The 21,210-nt window shown below is 40.3% G+C and overlaps 1 protein-coding gene across 1 annotated transcript in view; it reads left to right on the top strand.

Annotated features, from left to right (window-relative positions):
• The window catches only part of INO80 (INO80 complex ATPase subunit), a 135,479-nt gene that overhangs the window by 74,501 nt on the left and 39,768 nt on the right, over window positions 1–21,210 (top strand). Inside the window, exon 25 of the mRNA XM_080807448.1 lies at window positions 15,861–16,001. Within this exon, the coding sequence (XP_080663574.1) occupies window positions 15,861–16,001 (141 nt within the window). The remainder of the gene's footprint in view (window positions 1–15,860; window positions 16,002–21,210) is intronic.

Below are 21,210 nucleotides of genomic sequence, written 5' to 3'. Positions count from 1 at the left end.
GAACACTTTTTCATGTAATTGTTCTGGCCATTGTAGAGTAGGTGAGTGAGAAAGTGACAGGAGATAAGGTTATAGATGTAGGTCCAGATCATAAGGGACATCATCAGTTCTTGCAAGGATTTGGATTTTATTCTGAATGAAATGGGTAACATTGGAGAGTTTTGAAAAGAGATTTGTATATTTATATATTACAGTCCTGAACTCAAAGTTAAGAAGGGAGGGCATTTTCCTTGTGTCCTCTAGAAAATTTGATGGGTCATTAGTCTTAGAGTTAATTGCTGCTGAATGCTAGCTGTTCTTTGTTTGGATCTGGTATTTGTCCTTGTTTGCTGAAGAATCCATATGACTTCCTTCTGTTTTCCTAGTTGGTTTCTCAAGCATTGCTCTATGTGCATTTTTGGACTCTGGAGAGAAGATTGGTAATGCAGAAAGGAGAGTAGAATTCAGTCTGTTGTAATAATATGGTCAGTGGTGGCAGGGTGACTTCCTACTAGTGAAATACTGCTGTAGCTGGTTAAGAGTTGCTTAAATTCCTACAGACTGGTTCACCTGCATTTGATAATTTATGTTTCTATAGTTATAAATTGTTGCTAGTTTTATTTTTGGTACAGGAAGCACCATTTTCTAAGCTTTTATTGCCTTCTTATGTAGACACTACATCTTACTTAACTCTCAAAGATCCACCTTCCCATGTTTATATTCTTTTGCTTTCTGAAAATACAGTAATGTATTCATTGTATCTGTTCAGTGGGGTCCTTATATCAACTAATAAATTTCCTGAGAAATTCAGATATGGGCTTTATGCCTTATAGGAAGTTACTCTAATTGAAGTTAGATTCACTTTCATTTCCTCTTTAATTTTATTTCATGTTGTGAATGGACGTTTGCTGTCGTAGGGGTTTACCATATATACAACCAGTAGGTCGCAGGCAGCTGAAAGCTCTGTATGTGTAGAAACACTGCTCTGCTTTTGGTCTCATCATCCTTATTTCCAACATGTATATATTAAAATATCAACCAGGCAGTGTATTTTGCCAGAGTTTGTTGATCTGTTACAAGAAATTATTGCTTTCAGCTAAGCGGAGTGGTCTTCGCATGGTATCTAGTCTTAAAGATTCACCTAACTTCTGAATAAAGAATAATTTTTTGAGACTCCATGTGTAACAGTTAATAAAAATATAATAAAGCCCACTATACCTCTGGCTTTTGAGGTATGACCATAACTCAAGAATATTAAGAATAGTTCTATCACTGACTGATAAGCGTGTAGATACACAGAATATATACATATACATAAATTTTTATAACAAAATACTCACAAAACAAAACTTAACCTTCATGTACAGTGCACTCTAGTTTTTTTTTGTTCTTTTTTTTCTTAATGTTAGATGGAACCTACTAAAAAATGATATCATGACCCTCACTAATCACAGTTTTAAAAATATAGCATTATATGACCTCATAATATTAGAATAGTTAGAAAACTAGATAAAGAGAGTCACCACGTAGAAGATTCTGGATCATTCTTTTTAATAGTAAGAAAAGAACAAAACATTTGGAACTTAAGAGTCTCACTTTCAGTTGTTCAGAGAGCTGAATGCATGTTTCACTGTGTACTTACCCTGACTTGCAGTTAGTAGTCAAGGTCCATCTCTGTCTTAGTATAGTCTGATATCTACCTGTTATATCCTTGGTATTCAAAGATTGCATAAATAAAGATAATTAATTTTGAAAGAACCCAGCTGATCCAAACATGAGCAAAGTAGTTTATTTTGGGAACTGTCCCCCCCAAGAATGGCTTTCTTAGAATGTGCCTTCACCACTACTGTTCTGGTTCTCACACTGGTTTCTCTGAACTGAGTTTTTCCTATTCAGGAAGAATTTACCTAATTTATCTAGAGAACATCAGTTTTGTCTGTTATACAGAGAAGAGTAGAGAATGAAATTTTGGACACTTAATCCTTTAGAACAGATTTCCACAATTCATTAGTTAAGAATATAAAAGTTAAAACTTAAGACAAATGATACTTTCACAAACATACACACATCAAAACCACACATCAAAACTTCATGGTCTACTCAGATCCTGCCAGTTTTTCATTTAAAAAAAAAAAAGGTTGACAAAAATGAGTCCTTTTAAAAAAAATAACATTAAATATTAGTTAACAGTGCTAAGACTTAAATGTAATAATTATCTGTTGTGCTATTGTTTTAAGTTTTTCAGCTGGTTTTAAATAAGGTCTTGGGCTCTTAGGTGTAGGGTAAATTCATCATGTGTGCTCTGTGCCTGTCATTCCTGATAGGACTTGTTTGCTGTTTTGAGGTCTAAAAATATGCTTCTGGCATTGTTGATGTAATTTACTAGTCCTATGGAAGACCACTTTGTTTAAATATAGATCCTACTACTGTGGAATCAGAGTTTTTTATTTTCACAGGAAATAAACTTACGACTAACTATACTTACTATTTTCAGTAAATGTCCTGACAGTATAATTTGAGATATTTGCTATAATTCAAATGATGAATTACAAACTTAGGAAGGATGAGAAAAGTCTTGAAAGATTAGAAGAGCACTGACATAAATGTGGAGTCCATCTTTAAAGTTTGTGGGGATAGGAAGAAAATTCAGGAATGATAACCAGTACCCTAACAAAGTTATTAGGGAAGTTACAAAATTTTTTGTTTCTAACAAAAATAATTAGCAACGATTTGAACTCATGATTCTAAGAAGCAGCTAACTTGATTCAGAAAAGATGAGCATTTCCTTTGCTTTAGGAGATAACAAGCCAAGTAAATTAGAGAGACAGAAGTAATAAGTAAAGCATATTAAACTTTTTTTTAAAAGATTTTATTTATTTATTTGACAGACAGAGATCACAAGTAGGCAGAGAGGCAGGCAGAGAGAGCGGAAGGGAAGCAGGCTTCCCACTGAGCAGAGAGCCCAATGTGGGGCTCGATCCAGGACCCTGGGATCATGACCTGAGCCAAAGGCAGAGGCTTTAACACACTGAGCCACCCAGGTGCCCCATCATATTAAAATTTTTATATCTTCTCTTTTGTTGCCTTGGCTGTCCTTTTAGAGTTACTCATGCATGTGGGAAAGTGTACAAATCATAAGTAGACATATGGCTGAGTTACTTCACAAACACTATTGGAACTCTACTTCAGAAGTCCCTTGTACCCACTTCCATTCACTTTTCCACTCTGCCTTACCTTCCCAGTAGTTACTGTGGGCAGATATTTGGGTGATACCTAGTTTTTGTTGTTAAAAATATTACTGTTGTATTACCATACACATCTTTTAAAGAAAATTCATGTGCATTTTGTAGGGTATAGATCTAGTGGTCAAATTGCTGGATCATAGAGTATGCTTGTGGTCATCTTTAATAGATAATACCGAACAGTTTTCTCAAACAATTGCATCAGTGTTTTCTCTCTCATTAGTAACGTATGAGAGGATCTAGTTGTTCCACGTCCTTGCCAGAATATTATATTATTTGTTGATTTTAGCAGTCTTTCTCTGTGGTAGTATCTCGTTGTGGCTTTAAATTACATTTCCCTTATGAATAATGATATTGAATACCTTTCCTAATGCTTATTAGCCATTTGGATAACCTCCTGTATGAATTCTTATTCAAGATCTTGCTTATTTTTCTATGAGGCTGTCTGTGTTTTCATAGTGATTTGTAGTCCTTACATATTGCAGATTATCTTCTACTCTGCAACTTACTTTCACACTCTCACTGGTGTCTTTTGTTAAACAGTTAGCATTTTTGTGTCCCATTGAAGAAATATTTGCCTACATACAAAGGTCATGAAGGTAATTCTGTATGTTTTTCTCCATAAGTTTTATTTATTTACCTTTCATATTCTGATCTATAGGGAATTGTGGTGGTTTTTTGGTCTGCGGTAAGGATTGCCCCCCCCCCTTTTTTTGCACATAGATATCCATATCCATTTGACGCAGCTCCGTTTATTGAAAAGACCATCCTTACTGCGCTCAGCATCACTTTTGCCAGATAGGTGGCTGTATATGGATGGGTCTGTTTCTGGGCTCTTTTCTGTACCAGTGGTCCATTTGTCTATCCTTGAACCAGTACCACTCTGTCTGAAATATAGCTTCATAATACGTTTTGATCACTGGTAGCACAGATCTTCTAAGCTTCATCTTTCTTCAGTATTGCCTTGGCTGTTCTTACTCTTTGCATTCTTTTTTTTTTTTTTTTTAAAGATTTTATTTATTTATTTGACAGAGACTGAGATCACAAGTAAGCAGAGAGGCAGGCAGAGAGAGGAGGGGAAGCAGGCTCCCCGCTGAGCAGAGAGCCCGATGTGGGGCTCAGTCCCAGGACCCTGGGATCATGACCCCAGCCAAAGGCAGAGGCTTTAACCCACTGAGCCACCCAGGTGCCCCAGCTCTTTGCATTCTTATGTAAATTTTAGAATCAGCTTATAAATCTTATTTTAAACTCTTCAACATTGTAGATTTATAGGCCACTGGTCCCCAAGTGTTTTTTTAATTATGTACCCCTATTATTAAATATATTTAGTCCATTTTGACTATACCTGTGTATTATGATACACATAGACTAACGTGTTAATTAATTATTTACCTTGTGAATCTTGCATATGAAGCTTCCTTTGTAGACCAAGGATAGTAAATAGTAGACCTGGATAGTAAAAGAAGCCTAAGCGAGTAAAGAATGATGATAGAGGGGAGGACCCAATATTTACTGGGGGAAGTACTCCTTTTCTTGACACACCCTTTTCTCCTTCTCTCTTCCTGCTGTTTGTAATTATTCAGTACCAAGGCCAATTGGAGTGAATGGGTACATCAATCTATATGTCAGAAGAACTAACTGACTGAATGAATCTCTGGTGGTAGAATGTGATTTTGGCTTAGTGATCAGTGGTTGTCTGATGCTCCTTTTTTCTGCTGGTCAGACAATTTTAGAATTGCCTCTTCTCAAGGTCAGTCTGCTCGCAGAGGGAGCATATGTAATTAGTGTTTACCAACCTGGTAGTCAGCAGTGTCTGCTGTGGGTAAGGTGTGTTAACAGTCATGGTCCCTGTTTTCTGGCTTGATAAATCATTCATGTGTGTATTAAAAACACACAAACTTAAAAAGACTTTATTTTTTTAAAGATCATTTATTTATTTGAGAGAAAGAGCACATAGGGGGAGAGGGTATTGGGGGGGTGTGCAGAGGGAGAGGGAGAATCTTGAGCAGATTCCCAGCTGTGTGGAGCCGGACACAGGGCTCAATCTCACGACCCTGAGATCGTGACCTGAGCCAATACCAAGAGTTGGATGCTTAACCGACCCTAAGGGGAGCCACCTAGGCACCTCTTAGAAAGACTTTAAAAACAGAAATAACTCAAGAGTTGAGAGAAGACATAATTAACTGCCAGATTGATGGTGGGTGATCAGTGGTAAAGTTCAGAATGGGAAATCATCTTAGATTGAAATGGACAAAAGTCTTTATAGAAATGGTATTTTCTTTTTTAAGATTTTATTTATTTGAGAGAGAGGGAGAGTGAGTATGAGTGGGGAAAGGGGTGGGGGAGAGGGAGAAGCAGGCTCTCCACTGAGCAGGGATCCCAACATGGGGCTCAATCCCAGGACCCTGAGATCATGAGGCGAAGGCAGACACTTAACCGACTGAGCCACCCTGGTGCCCGAAATGGTGGTGTTTTAGTTGGACTTTGAGTGGTAGGGATCTGGGTAGGAGGAAGGATATTCCAAGTTTAAGACCGGAGCTAAACAAAAGAACGGGCCAGAAAGATAAGTTGTAGGAGTCTTTAAATGCCAGTCTGTTGGGGTTTAGATATTAAACCAGGAGTTTTAGCCTTTTATTAGCTTATGTTATTACATAGATGCTATAGTTGCAGTCTTGGGAAAATAAACTTCTGGTGGCTACTGCCAAGCCACTGGAAGGAGTAATCCGGTAGCCAGTTTAAGGAAGGCCACTTAATCACTCAGATCACTAAGCACAGCAGTGGGATTTCAGTCATTAGTATTTGATGAAGATTAATCTCAGTGTATGCTGTCAAAAAAGATGGGACGTGTTAAGGAGGATGTTAAACAAAGGTTGCAATTACCAAGTACTAAGGACCCAACAAGAAACGGTAGTAACTGAATGATTACAGAGAAAGGGTCAGTGAGGCGCTTGGGTGGCACAGGCGGTTGCCACTGACTCTTGATTTCTGCTCTGGTCATGATGTCAGGGTCAGGAGATCGAACCCTGTGCAGAGTCTACTTAAGACTCTCTTCTTTTCCTCTGCCTGCCCACCCCCCAAAAATAAAATAAATCTTAAAGGGTCAGGGGACTCTGATTTGGATATGGATGAGTATTGCCAGTGAAGGAATCACTTCTAAAATGCAGAGATCAAGAGAATGATAAATTCTATATTACGTTTAAAGCAAATACACAGGGATGAGATTAGTACCTGTTGTTGTTGGGGAGTGTAGATAGAACACAGAAAGCCTGGTGCAGGGATTTACAGGGAGAGAGATTCTGGTTAGAAAGTATGGAGAGCACGTGAAGTGTGCAATGAAGTGTGACAGTCAGAAAGAAGAATAGGGAGATATTTCAGGAGAGACACTGGGTTTAAGTCAAAGTTGAGTTTGTAGGGGAGAGGATACTCAGATTTGAAGGCTAAAAGGAAAAAGCCCTTAAAGAAGGATATTGAACATGCAAGAGAGACGGTTGGTGGGATTGCAAAGTGGTTAACTACCCTTTTTATACAGTGGAAAACTCCAGTGAATCCTGGTGGGAATTCTATAATTAACAGAAAGGTCCTCTCAATCACAAAGAAAGTTTTACTATTTGTAGAAGCTCTGAAACTAAGCTTAACGTGAAAAAAGAAAGCGTTACTTAGTTGTCTTTTTTTTTTTTTTTTTTAAATCGTTTGTTTTTCTTCCCCAAGTGAGAACGCAGTTCAAGTGTTTGAACATTTTATATAGTCCCTCTCATCTTTGTGGTCTTGCACGAGAAAAGTTAAGTAAATATTTCCTGAATGACTTAATAGTGGTGCTTCGTGTTTGTATTGGTTTTCCCTTTGGAACTTGATGTATAGTCTCACCTGAGAGAATGTCCTCCAGCCTAAAATTATAACATCAGTATTTAAAATAGAATTTGTGAAGAGTTCTAACATTCCCTTGGAGGTTAAGAAGTGTGGGATTGGTAACTTGTTTGATCACTCATTAATTTTATTGTATATCAGTTATTTTCGCCCTGCAGTTTCTGTTGATCAGGAACTTTGAAAAGAGCAGCTTAGGTAAGTGGTTCTAGCTCAGAAAAGCTTACGGAGTTCCAGTCCAGATGTCAGCTAAGATTACAGTTATTTTGAAAGATTGACTAGAGCTTCCAGAGTAGCTTCCAAAGTACTTCCAAAGTAGCTGACTCATGTGGCTAGGAAGTTGGTACTGGCTATGGCTGGAGGCCTCAGTTCCTTGCTGTTTGGACTTTTCCTTGGGGCTGCTTGAGTATCCTCATGACATGGCAGCTGGCTTCCCCCAGGGTAAATGATGAGAGAGCGAAGAAGAGGCACAGTGCCTTTTATGATTTAGTTTTGGGAGTCATGCTAGGAGAGGGGAAGGAACTAGGTTCTACCTTTTGAAGAGAAAGTTACCAAAGAATTTGTGAATATATCTTAAATGCCCAGAGCCTTTTACTGCTAGGCTGAGGCCTTTATGTTAGTTATTTCATTATAAAGTTTGTTTTGGTATTCCTAGTTCCTGAGATTTTGGCCTAGGCTATTGATGGGTTCTGACTGTGACATCATGAAAGTTCTTAAATTGATTAAAGGATGTTGGTATCTCTCCCTGCTCTCTTTGTCACTCATCTTGTTCACAGTTTTTTTTTTTTTTTTTAAAGATTTTATTTCTTTATTTGACAGACATAGATCACAAGTAGGCAGAGAGGCAGGCAGAGAGAGAGAGGGGAGGAAGCAGGCTCCCCGCTGAGCAGAGAGCCCGATGCGGGGCTCGATCCCAGGACCCTGGGATCATGACCTGAGCCGAAGGCAGAGGCTTTAACCCACTGAGCCACCCAGGCGCCCCGTTGTTCACAGTTCTATTAGCCACAGCAGATGTCAGCTGGGGAGGATATTAAATACAGGATGATATCTGGCTTTCATCTTCAGCAGGAATTCATTGCTCATAAGCCCTAGGTCCTTGTAAGCAAAATTTTTTTCATTGTAATCTCTGTTGTATTTTGTATGTTGGATTTTCCTTTGATTTGCCAACTTAATTCTTACTATGTAACCTTGATTATTTGTGAAGAGATGCTATTTCTCCAATTCCTTGCTTGCTTTTGTGGTCCTAAAAAGTGGAATAGCCTTGTTTTACTATGCAAAGTAAATACAAATTATGTTTCAAAGTTTTGATGAAAGTGGGGCACCTGGCTGGCACAGCCAGCGGAGCATGCAACTCTTGACCTTGATTGTGTAAGTTTGAGTCCACGCTGAGTATACAGATTACTTAAAAAAATAAAATCTTCGGGGCACCTGGGTGGCTCAGTGGGTTGAGCCTCTGCCTTCGACTCAGGTCATGATCTCAGGGTCCTGGGATAGAGCCCCACATCGGGGTTCCTGCTCGGTGGAGGGCCTGCTTCCCCCCTCTCTCTGCCGGCTGCTCTGCCTACTTGTGATCTCTCTCTCTGTCCAATAAATTAAAAAATATATATATCTTCAAAACAACAACAAAGTTTTGATGGAAGAACATAAGAGTGATTCCATGTTCAAGATCAATTTTTAAAGGTGAAATTTGGGGTATTCTTTTTTTTTTTTTTAAAGATTTTATTTATTTATTTCACAGAGAAAGAAAGTATGGAGAGCATATGAAGTGTGGCAGTCAAGTGCAGCAGGCAGAGAGAGAGGGAGAAACAGGCTCCCCATGGAGCAGGGATCCCGACACAGGCCTAGATCCCAGGACTCTGGGATCACAACCTCAGCTGAAGGCAGATGCTTAAGCAGCTGAGCCACCCAGGCACCCCCCCGCCCTTTTTGAAGATTTTATTTATTTATTTGACAGAGGCACAGAGAGAGAGGGAACAAGCAGGGGGAGCGGGAGAGGGAGAAGTAGGTTTCCCGCTGAACAAGGAGCCTGATGTGGATCTTGATCCCAGGACCCTGGGATCATAACCCAAGCCGAAGGCAGATGCTCAGCCAACTGAGCCACCCAGGCGCCCCCACCCTTTTTTTAAGTAATCTCTGTGCCCAACATGGGACTCAAACTCACGATGCTTAGATCAAGAGTGGCATGCTCTACTGACTGAGCCAGCCAGACACCCTTGGAATTATTCTTTTTTTTTTTTTTTTTTTTTAAAGATTTATTCGACAGAGAGAGGTCACAAGTAGGCAGAGAGGCAGGCAGAGAGAAAGAGGGAAGCAGGCTTCCTGCTGAGCAGAGAGCCCTATTCGGGGCTCGATCCCAGGACCCTGGGATCATGACCTGAGCCGAAAGCAGAGGCTTTAACCCACTGAGCCACCCAGGTGCTCCTTGGAATTATTCTTGAGTGGATAGACCTGAGAGCAAAGACAAGGTGAGATGCTAAAATTGGTAACAAGTGTAGAATTCTTTCTCTTGTACTATTCAAGTAGTAATTTCAAGTAAAATTCCTTTGGAGCTACCAGATTAGCTTTGAATTAATTTTTCTACATGCAGCTTTGTCCTTTTATTGCAGAAAATTCTTCATTCTCTTCTGTGCCTTCATTTGTTTTATAATGAATAGTAGTTATTGTTCCAGTAGGTTGTCTCCTAAATACAGCTTCCTATCATCAAATCCAGGTAAAAGCTTTTTTCTTATTCCTCTGAGAGGACAGGTAATGAGAATTGACTAAGCTACATGTTGTTATCTTGTTCCTGGTAAGCTACCTCAGACCCCATACTACTGAGTCATTTGGTGGTCTAACCCAGTCCTCACCGCATTCTTTCCCACTGTGGGTATGAATGAATCTGGACAGTGAGAAGCAGTCTTCCCAGAGGTGCCTGTAAAACCTTAGTTTTCGCTCTGCAGTGAATGTTAGGTTTGAATTTTGTGTTACAGAGTTCAAGGAAGTCCTATTCTCATAATACTGGCTTTGGGATGATATGTAAACATGAAGGAACTAAGGAACCAGGCTAAGGACACAGATCAGATGACACTTTTGGGGTGTTTTAAGCAAAGTTTAAGGCCTTTTAAACTCTCTTACTTGACGTGAATTCTTGTCTAATATTTCTTTCTTTTGTGATACTTGTGGAATAAAAGCCAGCATGGTTCACTATGTTCCTCTTAATTTTATTGTGCTCCACCCTGCTTTACTGGTGAGAATTTTAAGAAGGAGTAGTAGTGGGGCGCCTGGGTGGCTCAGTGGGTTAAGCCTCTGCCTTCGGTTCAGGTCATGGTCTCAAGGTCCTGGGATGGAGCCCCGCATCGGGCTTTCTGCTCAGCAGGGAGCCTGCTTCCCCCTCCCCCTCTGCCTGCCTCTCTGTCTATTTGTGATCTCTCTCTCTGTGTCAAATAAATAAAATCTTAAAAACAAAACAAAACAAAACAAGAAATAGTAGTTAGTTCAAATTTTTCATAAATTCATTTGCACACACCTCCTTCACTACTGTGAGCTCTGGCCAGAGTTCCTTTCTTGTACAGTTTTATAGGGGCTAATGTGTACAAGTTTCACACATACGAATCTTTTTCTTTTTAATCTTGTTTTGCTTAGAAGAATAAAGATAAAATCCAGAATCTATAGGCTATATCCCATGTAGTCATCTTTTGGGGGAGGCAAAACAGATTTTATGATATATCTGGTTAAAAATGATGATTGGGAGAAGCAGAGTACAAGGTGTCCCCCCACTTTTCAAAAGTTCAGGGTTATGCCACTTGGCTTTTAAGAAGGACCTACATTCGTACCTGTTTCACTGATCAAAAGAAATCCGAAGAGGACTTTCATTTTACCAAAAAAAAAAAAAAAAAAGGCAAAAAGCGGAAATAGCATTCAGCATTTGTTTGGCACTGAGCCACTACAGAGCTGTGTGCACTGGAGTAGTGAGAATGGCACTGCTGAGCCCCTTCCCCAGGAACTATACTCAGCGTCGACCTGTCATGGCTTTGAACTGTGTCTGGGAGCATCTGTACTTTATCTCAATTTATTTTGTGCATCTGTTAGCAAGGTGTGTCCTGAGGTATCAGAAAAGCCTAAAAGAGGTTATTTTTTGGGGTCTGGGAATGCTCAAAATATTTTCCACATAGATTAATGGTAATTGCTTCTTTACTTTACGCTATTTCAGCTTCCAAAAGTTTGCAAAGGAATTCTCTACTTTTGGGGAACAAGGGAAACCTGTACCAGTGTTGATTCCATCTACCATATCTGTTTCAGTGAAACTGTTGCCATAGTAATGGGCCACTTAGGCATCATGTGTGTCAAAAGCTTTCCGTACTCCACAGCTTTTGTGAACTAGCTCATAAAAATTGGGGGCAGTTCAGATTTTGTAATTTAAAATATACAAAAGGTTCTAAACATGAAGAATTGTTTTTGAAAAAAGTGGTGTGTGTTTAAGTTGTGAACACTGTTCTCTATTAAATGCTTAGAGAGCTTTGACTGGCTATTGATGAAGAATCCCAACGAGAAAGTTTTCAAAAACTCATCTGCTAGATGTTAATTTGCAACTGTAGTATCTATATATGACATTATTTCCTGAGATCATGAAAGCTGCCAACGCCCCTTGTGGAAAGCTCTGAGAAGCCATTGTACTCGGGTTTTCTGTGCTTTATTTTCATTCTTTTTGTTTGGTCACTTAAAATATCTGAAAATAGAATCCATTTAGTCTAGCAGTTGATCTATAAACACTACGCCCTTTCATTTAAGGTAAGACCTTTCCTCACAGACTCTTAATTTTGGAGAACAAACTGATGGTTAGCAGAGGGGAAGGGGGTTGGGGGAAGGTTGATGAGGATTAAGGAGTGCACTTGTCGTGATGAGCACTGGCTGATGGTTGGAAATTTTGAATCACTATATTGTACACCTGGATCTAATATAACACTGTATGTTAACTAACTGGAATTAAAATTAAAACTTAAAAAAGCAAAATAATAATAATAAAGTGAGACCTTTTCTCTATACCTATGTTTGATGTATTCTTTAAGAACAAAAGCAGAAAATTAATTTCAGAGTAATGAAGACCTAATGGTTACAAATGTTCCTTTTAATTTTAAATAAGACATGGAGAATAAAGTATGCCCCTTGTTAAATGGGTAAATCTATATCTGAGGGGAAAACATCTGTTTGTTTTCTGTGCTATACTGTGGCAGGAAATTTACAGTTGTGGGGGCTATCGTCCTGCCCTACTTATTTTTGATTGAGACTTTTGCATGGTACCAAAAGACTCTACCAAAGCCCAACTTCTCTGCTTTGTGTATATTGTGGTTGTGGTAGCAAGACACACACAGCTGCCAGTGCCTACAGGGTAGTGAAGACACTCAAGAGCCTGAGGAAGGGACACCACGTTATAACCAAATCACGTCTCTCGTAGTGTGACTTTCTGTTTCTTTTGTTCTAATTTGTTCTAGGCCAAAACAGACTAAAGCAGTAATGAACCTTTTCTGTCCCTCCTTCATCTATTCACCCAAGCATCTTATGCAGTGGAGGTTAAGGTGTTCTTTGTGTTCTTCTGTGTTAAGCATTAAGTTTTCTTGTATATAGCGGTGTCTAGTAGTTCATGTCATTATGTGAAGGGAATGTGGGTAATGTGGGTAATGTGGTATTAAGGACTACCTGTACTAAGGAAGAATGGATGAAGCCAGTGTTAAGAGAAAATAACACAAGAAAGTATAGATTGAGTAAAATACGCTGGGGGTGGTCAGGGTTTCTCTTAAGCTAAGGCTTAAGATCTTAAAATCTAAGATCAGAAAGCTATAAATCACCTTGCCTTTAGTGACTTCCCGTGAGAATACCATCTTAACCTATCTCATGTAAGACAAGTGAACATGTTTTAATTTGGGAATGACCACCCCTGGAAGTAGAATTATCATTAGACTTTTTCCAGAAGGGTGTTATATATAACATATTGTGTTAAAAGAACTCCCTGCAGTGAATGTTATAACTCTTTCTTACCAATAATTATAATGTTGACGAGAAAATAATTGAAAGAAATGTTCATTCTTTCATCTTTTGCCTTTATATTCTGGGAATGAAGTAAACAGGCTTTGTTGAATTTTGCCATTTGAAAATACTTCAGATGAGCGTGACTTTTAAGAGATCCCTGGCAGAGACATTGTTTAGTTACTGCTCTTTGGAAGTCAGTAAACAATTCAAGGTCTTTAGGTCAGCTACTGCTGCTGCCTCAGCCCCCTGGGTGGCAGTAGACACCCTAACTAGCAGTCCTGAACTACTACTACTATAGCTCGATGACACAACCAGTAGTTCCTAGACTTTTATCTCTTCTCCCCATCCCCGAGGAGGAGCAAGGGGCCTTACCACCAATAATAGGAAATGTGCTTGTGGAAAACAAGAAGACTGCCTTCATCTGTGCATAGGAGTAGGATTTTTTTAGGTGTATGTTCTTAGCTATCCAGTATCTAGTGTTGGAAGAACAGTATGATACCCGATCTACTCCTCACCCTGGGCTTTGAGAAGGTAGTGGAGATAAATATGTAGGGAGGCTGGTGAACTTCAGTGCAGATGCTAGCCAACATAGGGTTGAGAATGCAGATATTGTTGAAAAACTGTCAGAAGGATAAAATTCTTTTCTAGGTAATGACAGGGACGTCCACATCTAGAGGAAAGTATCAAACATGACCAAGCTACAGGGGCCCAGTGTTGTAATAAAGCATTGTAAAGACTTCCATACAGTATGGTTAGAAACTGGAGATGGCCATCTCTCCTGGAAACAGTTTAGGCCTTTCAGTTTGTTAATAACCATTATTCAGAAAATGCTGATTGGTTTTGATAGATTTGACAGATTATGATACCCATATCCTGCTAAGACAACTTAAGATGGCTTCTCTCAAAGTGTGATCCTGAAGAGCCCATTGACTTTGGGAAAAGGTATCTACTGAACAATGAAGCCTTGAAGAGATTTGATCCTGGAAGCTTTTAACTATGATTCCTCTGTACAGAGTCCTGGTTACTGTTCATCTTGCAGTTTGTTTTCTTGACCTTATACCACATTAAATTTGCCTACCTTGTGGATGGTTATTTAGGTTCCAACCTGCCTTTTCTGAGAAAACAATAAAGAAAAAAAGTGAAGTAATCAAGAATGAAGATCCAAAAATAAAATGTCGAACATTGCACTGAAGAAAGAATTGCATCTGCAATAAAGAACACTGTAACCCCACTGACAAGATTCTTTTATGTGAACATCCATCCTTTTTTTTTTTTTTTTTTAAGATTTTATTTATTTTGAGAGAGACAGACAGATAGTGAGAGAGGGCACTAGTGGGGAAGAGAGGGAGGAGCAGGCTCCCCTCCGAGCAGGAAGCCTGTTGAAGGGCTCGATCCCAGGGCACTGGGATGATGACCTGAAGCCAAAGGCAGGCACTTAATGACTGAGCCACCCAGGCGCCCTAGCATTCCACACTTTTAAAAAATCTTCTGCATGAAAGTTTATAAACTGAAGCTTTACTGTGAGCTTTTAGTCTGTTAAAATGTATTGATAAGGTAATATAAATGGAGAATTTCCGGTTTTTAAAAAAATGGTCAGATAAAGGAGCTAAAGCAATATTGTTACCTTTTCCTGACCACTTGTATTGATGTCACTGAATAAATGTAACAGCTAACCTTGCTAGAACTACAGTTGACTGTTGAACAACGTAGGGGTTAGGGATGCTGACCCTCTCTGCAGTCAAAAATCCACGTATAACTTTTCATTCCCCCAAAACTTAGCCACTAACAGTCTACTGTTAACAGGAAGCCTTACCAATGACATAAACAGCCAATTAACACATATTTTATATGTTATATGTGTTACATACTGTATTCTTAAAGTAAGCTAGAGAAAAGATGTTATTAAAATCATAAGGAAAATGCATTTACAGTATTGTTGAGTTCTTTCTGGAAAAAAAAAATGTATAAGTGGATCCACACATTTCAAACCCATGTTCTTCAAGGGTCAGCTGTACACTGCACTGTTAATATACACGTGTGGTACTAAACAGATGTGCCTTATGCCTGGCTGGCTCAGTCAGTAAGTAGAGTATATGACTCTTGATCACGGGGTTTTAAGTTTGAACTCCACGTTGGATGTAGCAATTACTTAAAATTGTTAAAAAGCAATGTGCCTTGGGGATACCTAGGTGGCTCGGTCACTGAGCATCTGCCTTCAGCTCAGGTCATGATCCCGGAGGCCTGGAACTGAGCCCCACATCGGGCTCCCTGCTCTGTGAGCCTCTTTCTCCCTCTCCCTCTGCCTGCTGCTCCCCCTGCTGTGCTCTTTCTCTAGTAAATAAATAAAATCTTTTTTTAAAAATGCGTTGAAGAAAAATTTAGGAGGAGATATTTTTGGCCATCATGTTTTTAATACAAGATGTGAGTTTGCATCCATGGTATAACAAATGAACCAAACTTCCCACACACACATACACTGTTTTATCTAATGAAAGTTATGCTCTAACTATTTATAATTAACAGTATCTCTTCCAGAAAAAGGTAGAATTGGAAATGCCACTTGCTTACGGTATATCAGTAAAACCCATGTTTTTAAAATTAGCATGAACCTTGACTATATTATACATTTGGTTCTAAATACTGGTTTATTGTTTATTAGAATTAATATTCATAAAAAAGAATGTTCAAGTCAGGTGTTTAATATGTGACATTTTTTCCATTTTGCTTGCATTAAACATACTTGCCATGGCACTAATTTGTATTTTTGTCTTGTAGTCTCTGGTTTTCAGCAGCCACTGCAAAGCAGTGAGTGGCTACTCAGACCAGGTCATCCATCAGCGGAGATCAGCTACCTCCTCGCTTCGTTGCTGCCTGCTCACTGAACTGCCATCTTTTTTGTGTGTGGCCAGTCCACGAGTAAGTGCCACAGGAGGGAAGAGACAAAATAGATGATACTTGAAGAAATAAACCAACTTCTAAGAGATCCATTTCTTAAACAATTACTTTAAGCTCTTTGGACCTTGAGAAACATAAATCCTCAGTATTTAGAAGACACACATGGTCCTGGCTTTCCCAAGACAGTGCTCCTCCCTTTAAATTACATTGGTTGGAGAATTGTATGGTAGATCGGAATGGCTTCTTCCCCTGACCGTGTCTCTCCTGTGTCGTTCCTCTCATTTAGTCAGGGGCTCTAAACTACCATGGGAACAAGCCATCTGTCAGGTAGATTATCACTGAACAGCAGGGTCAGGGACAGTGGAATATTTGAAAAGGAGAGGGAGCCATTTGTTACCTGCATTGAGGTTTTTGAGGGTTTTTTAGAGGAGCGGGCCAGATTGGGAGGGAGATTTGATCTGGCCTTATCGCCTCAGTGCAGTCTCCAAATAATAAAAGGAAACATAACACTCCAGCATCAAGAAACTTCTTAGCCTAGTGTTCTCTTGCTCTTCTCAGCAGCCCTGCTTGGACTCTGGTTCACAGGTATGTTCCCTCTGATAAATGACTGTTGCGCTCTATTCACCATTCAGCAGTCTTAGTTTTATTTGCAGGTTGGGAGCAGTTTCTCTTGTGGTTTCAACTTTGAGCACCTGTTAGATCTTTCCTAACCCTCCATTTATCAAAACAGGGCCCTCTGTGGATTGCCAACAGCATCACTGCAAAGGCTCCCCTTTGCACAGTGCTGTTTTTTACTCAGCTTACCTCTTCCATTCTTTCCTGTCATTGATCAGAGCTAGACAGAAGCTCTCTTACAACTCTAAACAAGTATGTGAAGAGAGGGGGCAGAGTAGAGATGCATCAGACTCTGTGGTTAGAGCAGAGAACAAGTTTCAGTCTTCCTGGCTCATTTCCTTTTTGCTCTAAGGAGCATCTTTCAGTTAGCCAGGAGAACTCTTAAAGAGGCCAACATTACTTACCCTTCTGTGTTCTACCTTGATTTCTCCACTCATTCTAGAAGGTCTGCTGTGTTCACAGTTCTGTTTAAAGAAGGTGGAGCCTTCTGAATCTTCCTTAGTGATATTTTCTGTCATTATTGACATCAGCTTGCATTCTTTATTAAGATATCAAAGGTCAGAATCTGTCAGGGGTCCCAAGAAAGTTGGTGAATGGAAATGAGATGATGGGACTGAGTCCCATTGACTCCTGCCTGCCTTCCCTTCTTTCTGCTGACCCTGTACTACATGAACTTGATTTGCAGGCCACTGTCAACTGTGATATATATTAGCTATCTAAATAGAAAGTATTTAGATTTTCTACATATCCTGTTCTGCCAAAGCATTTTTGGTCTTGGAAGCTTTAGTCAATGCAGGGAAATGTACTCTTTCTAGAACACATCTAAAGTCAGGTGCTTCTGTAGAAAGTGGTCTTTAGGCTACATAGTTGTGTGGTTCATTTCCTTCTCACCCTTCCAATCTGATGTGTATACTGCGAGGCCTTATAAGAGGAAGTCTAGATTTCAGAGAGGGATGTCTAGATATTTTTACTTCTCATATCCCTAGTGATTTATAGAGCCAATTAAAAAGTGAGCTGCCTTGGGCTCTCATTGCATTGACAGGCATGACAATTCTTCATTTATTCTACTCAGAGCTCTATGGCCAACCACTCTGAAGAAGAACCCCACTCTCCCAACAGATTCACACGTGGGATACCCCAACTCTACAACTCAAGGCTTGTTTTCTGAGGAGCCCAGAGTCGAAACTGTCAGCCTGATGCTGCTGTTTCCCTAAAGAATAGTAAATAGTGACTAGTTTGAAGAAGGCCAAAATAGCATAAAGGTGGGGTGGCAGGCAAGGAACAGGAGAAAACGTTATTATTTGGCTGAAGCACTCTGCTCTAGTGCCTTCCTTTCCTGCTCAGCCCCTCTCTCCATAATTGTTAAAGAGTTTTTTCACATAGCAGGTGCCAAACCTGAAATAGGAGTACTTACACCATGGTTATATGGACAGGAAGAGGAGTTTTAAATATGTCTGAATATTTTATACACTCATCCACAAGCTTTTACCTTTCAGATCAGGCCTGGGGTGTGAATAATCCTGAGATCCTTGATTGTCTTATATTGATTTCTGACCCATCTGTGGTGGGGAAAAACTGACTTCCTTTGAAGTCTGAACCTTAGCCTTGAGTTGAAACAAATTAATGTCCCTGTCTTGTGCTGTGGAAACTTTCAGGGTCAGTTCTAGAAAAACTGTGCCTGCCACTCAGGAAGGAATTATAGGAGCTGTTTTCTTGTTAGCTGAAGAAATAATTCTGCTGGGTTAATAAACTAAGACCCTGGAAGTTCATTTTACCAAAAAACTGAAGTGCTTGGAGTGGTCACGCTTCCTAGAGCTAGAGCAGGAGCGTACACGTCCTCAGGAAGGACGCGCTAAATGCTTTCGGAGGCAGCCCTTGAAGACACCATAGTTTAGGAAGTTAATGAAGCAAGAAGCAGAGGTTAGCTCATATGAGACTAAAGGGAGTATGCATTTCCATTTGTGGGGAGGGAAGAATGGTGTGGCATGCTTCATCTCTCCCTGCTTCTGAGCAGTCAGGAAGGCCACGTGGGGTTAGAAGAATGGGTGGAGGCCATTTATGAGAAAGCGACTTGGGAAACACAGTTTAATTAGAAGTGGACTTGTTTGCCTCCTCTTAGACCTCATGAGTTCACTGCTTGCGTACTTATGACATGACATTCTGTGATTTTGCATATATCTTGATCCAGGGCCCTTGCCAAAGAAGCTTATCAAAACATTAAAAAATATTTCACTAAGAACTGGACCTCACATACCTCCTAGTTTTCAATCCTGGACTTGGAAGGATATCAGCAAAATGAATTTGGAAAATAGGTGAAAGTTTATAACTGGAGAAAGTTGTTTTGTTTTTAAACTGTGTAAGAGTGCCTAGGAGTGAGTCTTGGGCAGGAAAAACATTTTCCCTGTGTCATTGTTCCCCTCTTCCTTTGTGCTGAGTTTTTAGGATTTTTTTTTTTTTTATTTATGTATTTGACAGACAGAAATCACAAGTAGGCAGAGAGGCAGGCAGAGAGAGAGAGATGGGAAGCAGGCTCCCTGCTGGGCAGAGAGCCTGATGCGGGGCTCGATCCCAGGACCCTGGGACCACGACCTGAGCCGAAGGTAGAGGCTTTAGCCCACCGAGCCACCCAGGTGCCCCTTTTTTTTTTTTTTTTTTAAGATTTTTTTTTTATTTATGTATTTGACAGACAGAAATCACAAGTAGGCAGAGAGGCAGGCAGAGAGAGAGAGATGGGAAGCATGTGCTGAGTTTTTAGCTTTTGATTTTTCATCTGGAGAATCTGGGCCCAAAGTCTATATGTACGTATTATTGTTCTTACTGTACTATTATTATTATTTTAGAGAGAGCACATGCATGAGAACAAATGGGGAAGGGGCAGAGGGAGAGGGAAAGAGAATCTTAAGCAGGCCCCACCCCCAGCACAGAGCCTCATGTGGGACTCCATCTCACAACCCTGAGATCATGACCTAAGCTGAAATCAGGAGTCAGACGCTTAACCCATTAAGCCACCCAGGTGCCCCCCCGCAAAATCTATATAATTCCATTACAAGTTCTGCTTTTCTACAAAATAAACAACAAAAACAAAGTTATCTTTGAGTGTAAAATTGATCAGTGTGAGTATCTCGTTAGAAAAGCGTAAATAGGGCGCCTGGGTGGCTCAGTGGTTTAAAGCCTCTGCCTTCAGTTCGGGTCATGGTCCCGGGGTCCTGGGATCGAGTCCCGCGTCGGACTCTCTGCTCAGCGGCGAGCCTGCTTCCCTTCCTCTCTCTCTGCCTGCCTCTCTGCCTGCCTGTGATCTCTGTCAAATTAAATAAAATCTTTAAAAAAAAAAAAGAAAGAAAGAAAAGCGTAAATATGGGGCACCTGGGTGGCTCAGTGGGTTGAGCCTCTGCCTTCGGCTCAGGTCATGATCTCGGGGTCCTGGGATCAAGTCCCGCATCGGGCTCTCTGCTCAGCGGGGAGCCTGCTTCCCCCTCTCTCTGTCTCCCTGCCCCTCTGCCTACTTGTGGTCTCTGTCTGTCAAATAAATAAATCTTAAAAAAAAAAGAAAGAAAAGCGTAAATATGGTTTACTCCTCCAAAAGTATATATACTGTATAGAACTGGTCGTACTTCTGTAGTCTAACCACTGCTGCTTATATGAGTGTTAGGAAAGTACAGCCACAATCCACTATTGACCATGCGGTTCTGGGACTCATACCGTAGGTGGTAGATAGCTGCTGAGTTACTGCCAGGACAGGCTACAGCAGGAAAATCCAGGTTTTATCCACCAGTTTTTTATTTCTGTCTTCATTTGTCTATGTTCAGCTTTCTGTGGGAAAAAGGAATAAATTGGAAGCAAGAGAACAAACCCTTTTTGGAATGTGTAAAGATGATAGGAGATTACCAACAACTGCGTCTTTTATCCTGTGTGAAACTGGTTGTGAGCCTGTCTGGGTTTTGGAGCTGCAGGGGGCACCCGCTTGCTGTGACCCCTCCCTGTAGTTTTGTGTCTGGACTGTAGATGGCACTGTTTTCTAGCAAACTCAGTTCAGTTTCATCTCTGAGCCAGAGTAGAGGATGCTGTGGTATTAGTACATCATGCTCTTTCTCTTGTTTTGGTATCCTCTAGTCTCCAGCAAAGGCACCTGCAGCCCTGTAGTCAGCTAGCTGACTGTTAGTGTACCCCAGGGCATCATTAAGGCTTGGCCTGAGGGGCCGTGGTATTCATTAAAAGCCTAGAGCTTTTGGCTTTTCCTTTAGACCTTCTGGATCAAAATCTGCACTTTAGATAAGCTCCCAAGAAGGTTCTTCTACATACCAAAACTTGACAACCATTCTATTGCCCTAACGATTGATGGGCATGAAGGTAGAAAAGCTAATAGTAAGATACATTTTCCTAAATGTCTCTCTTCTGGGAAATAATAGCAACAATAAAACTAGCTAACTAGGTACGGCCAGTGTTCTGTGTTCTGATCTCTCTCGTTCCTCTGCACTGGCTCCTTATACCCAGTTTCTCCGCATTTCTTGGTCTTGCTCCAAGGTTTTTCTCAGCAGTTTAGTGCATATAATGGGACTTTCTCACATTTTTATCAGCCTGAGCATGCAGATAATCACAACCTCCAAATTTCAACAGA

Source organism: Martes martes (assembly GCF_963455335.1).
Source record: "Martes martes genome assembly, chromosome: 7".
Taxonomy (NCBI): domain Eukaryota; kingdom Metazoa; phylum Chordata; class Mammalia; order Carnivora; family Mustelidae; genus Martes; species Martes martes.
The sequence above is the reverse complement of the archived record's forward strand: the minus strand, read 5'-3'. Positions and strand labels throughout refer to the sequence as shown.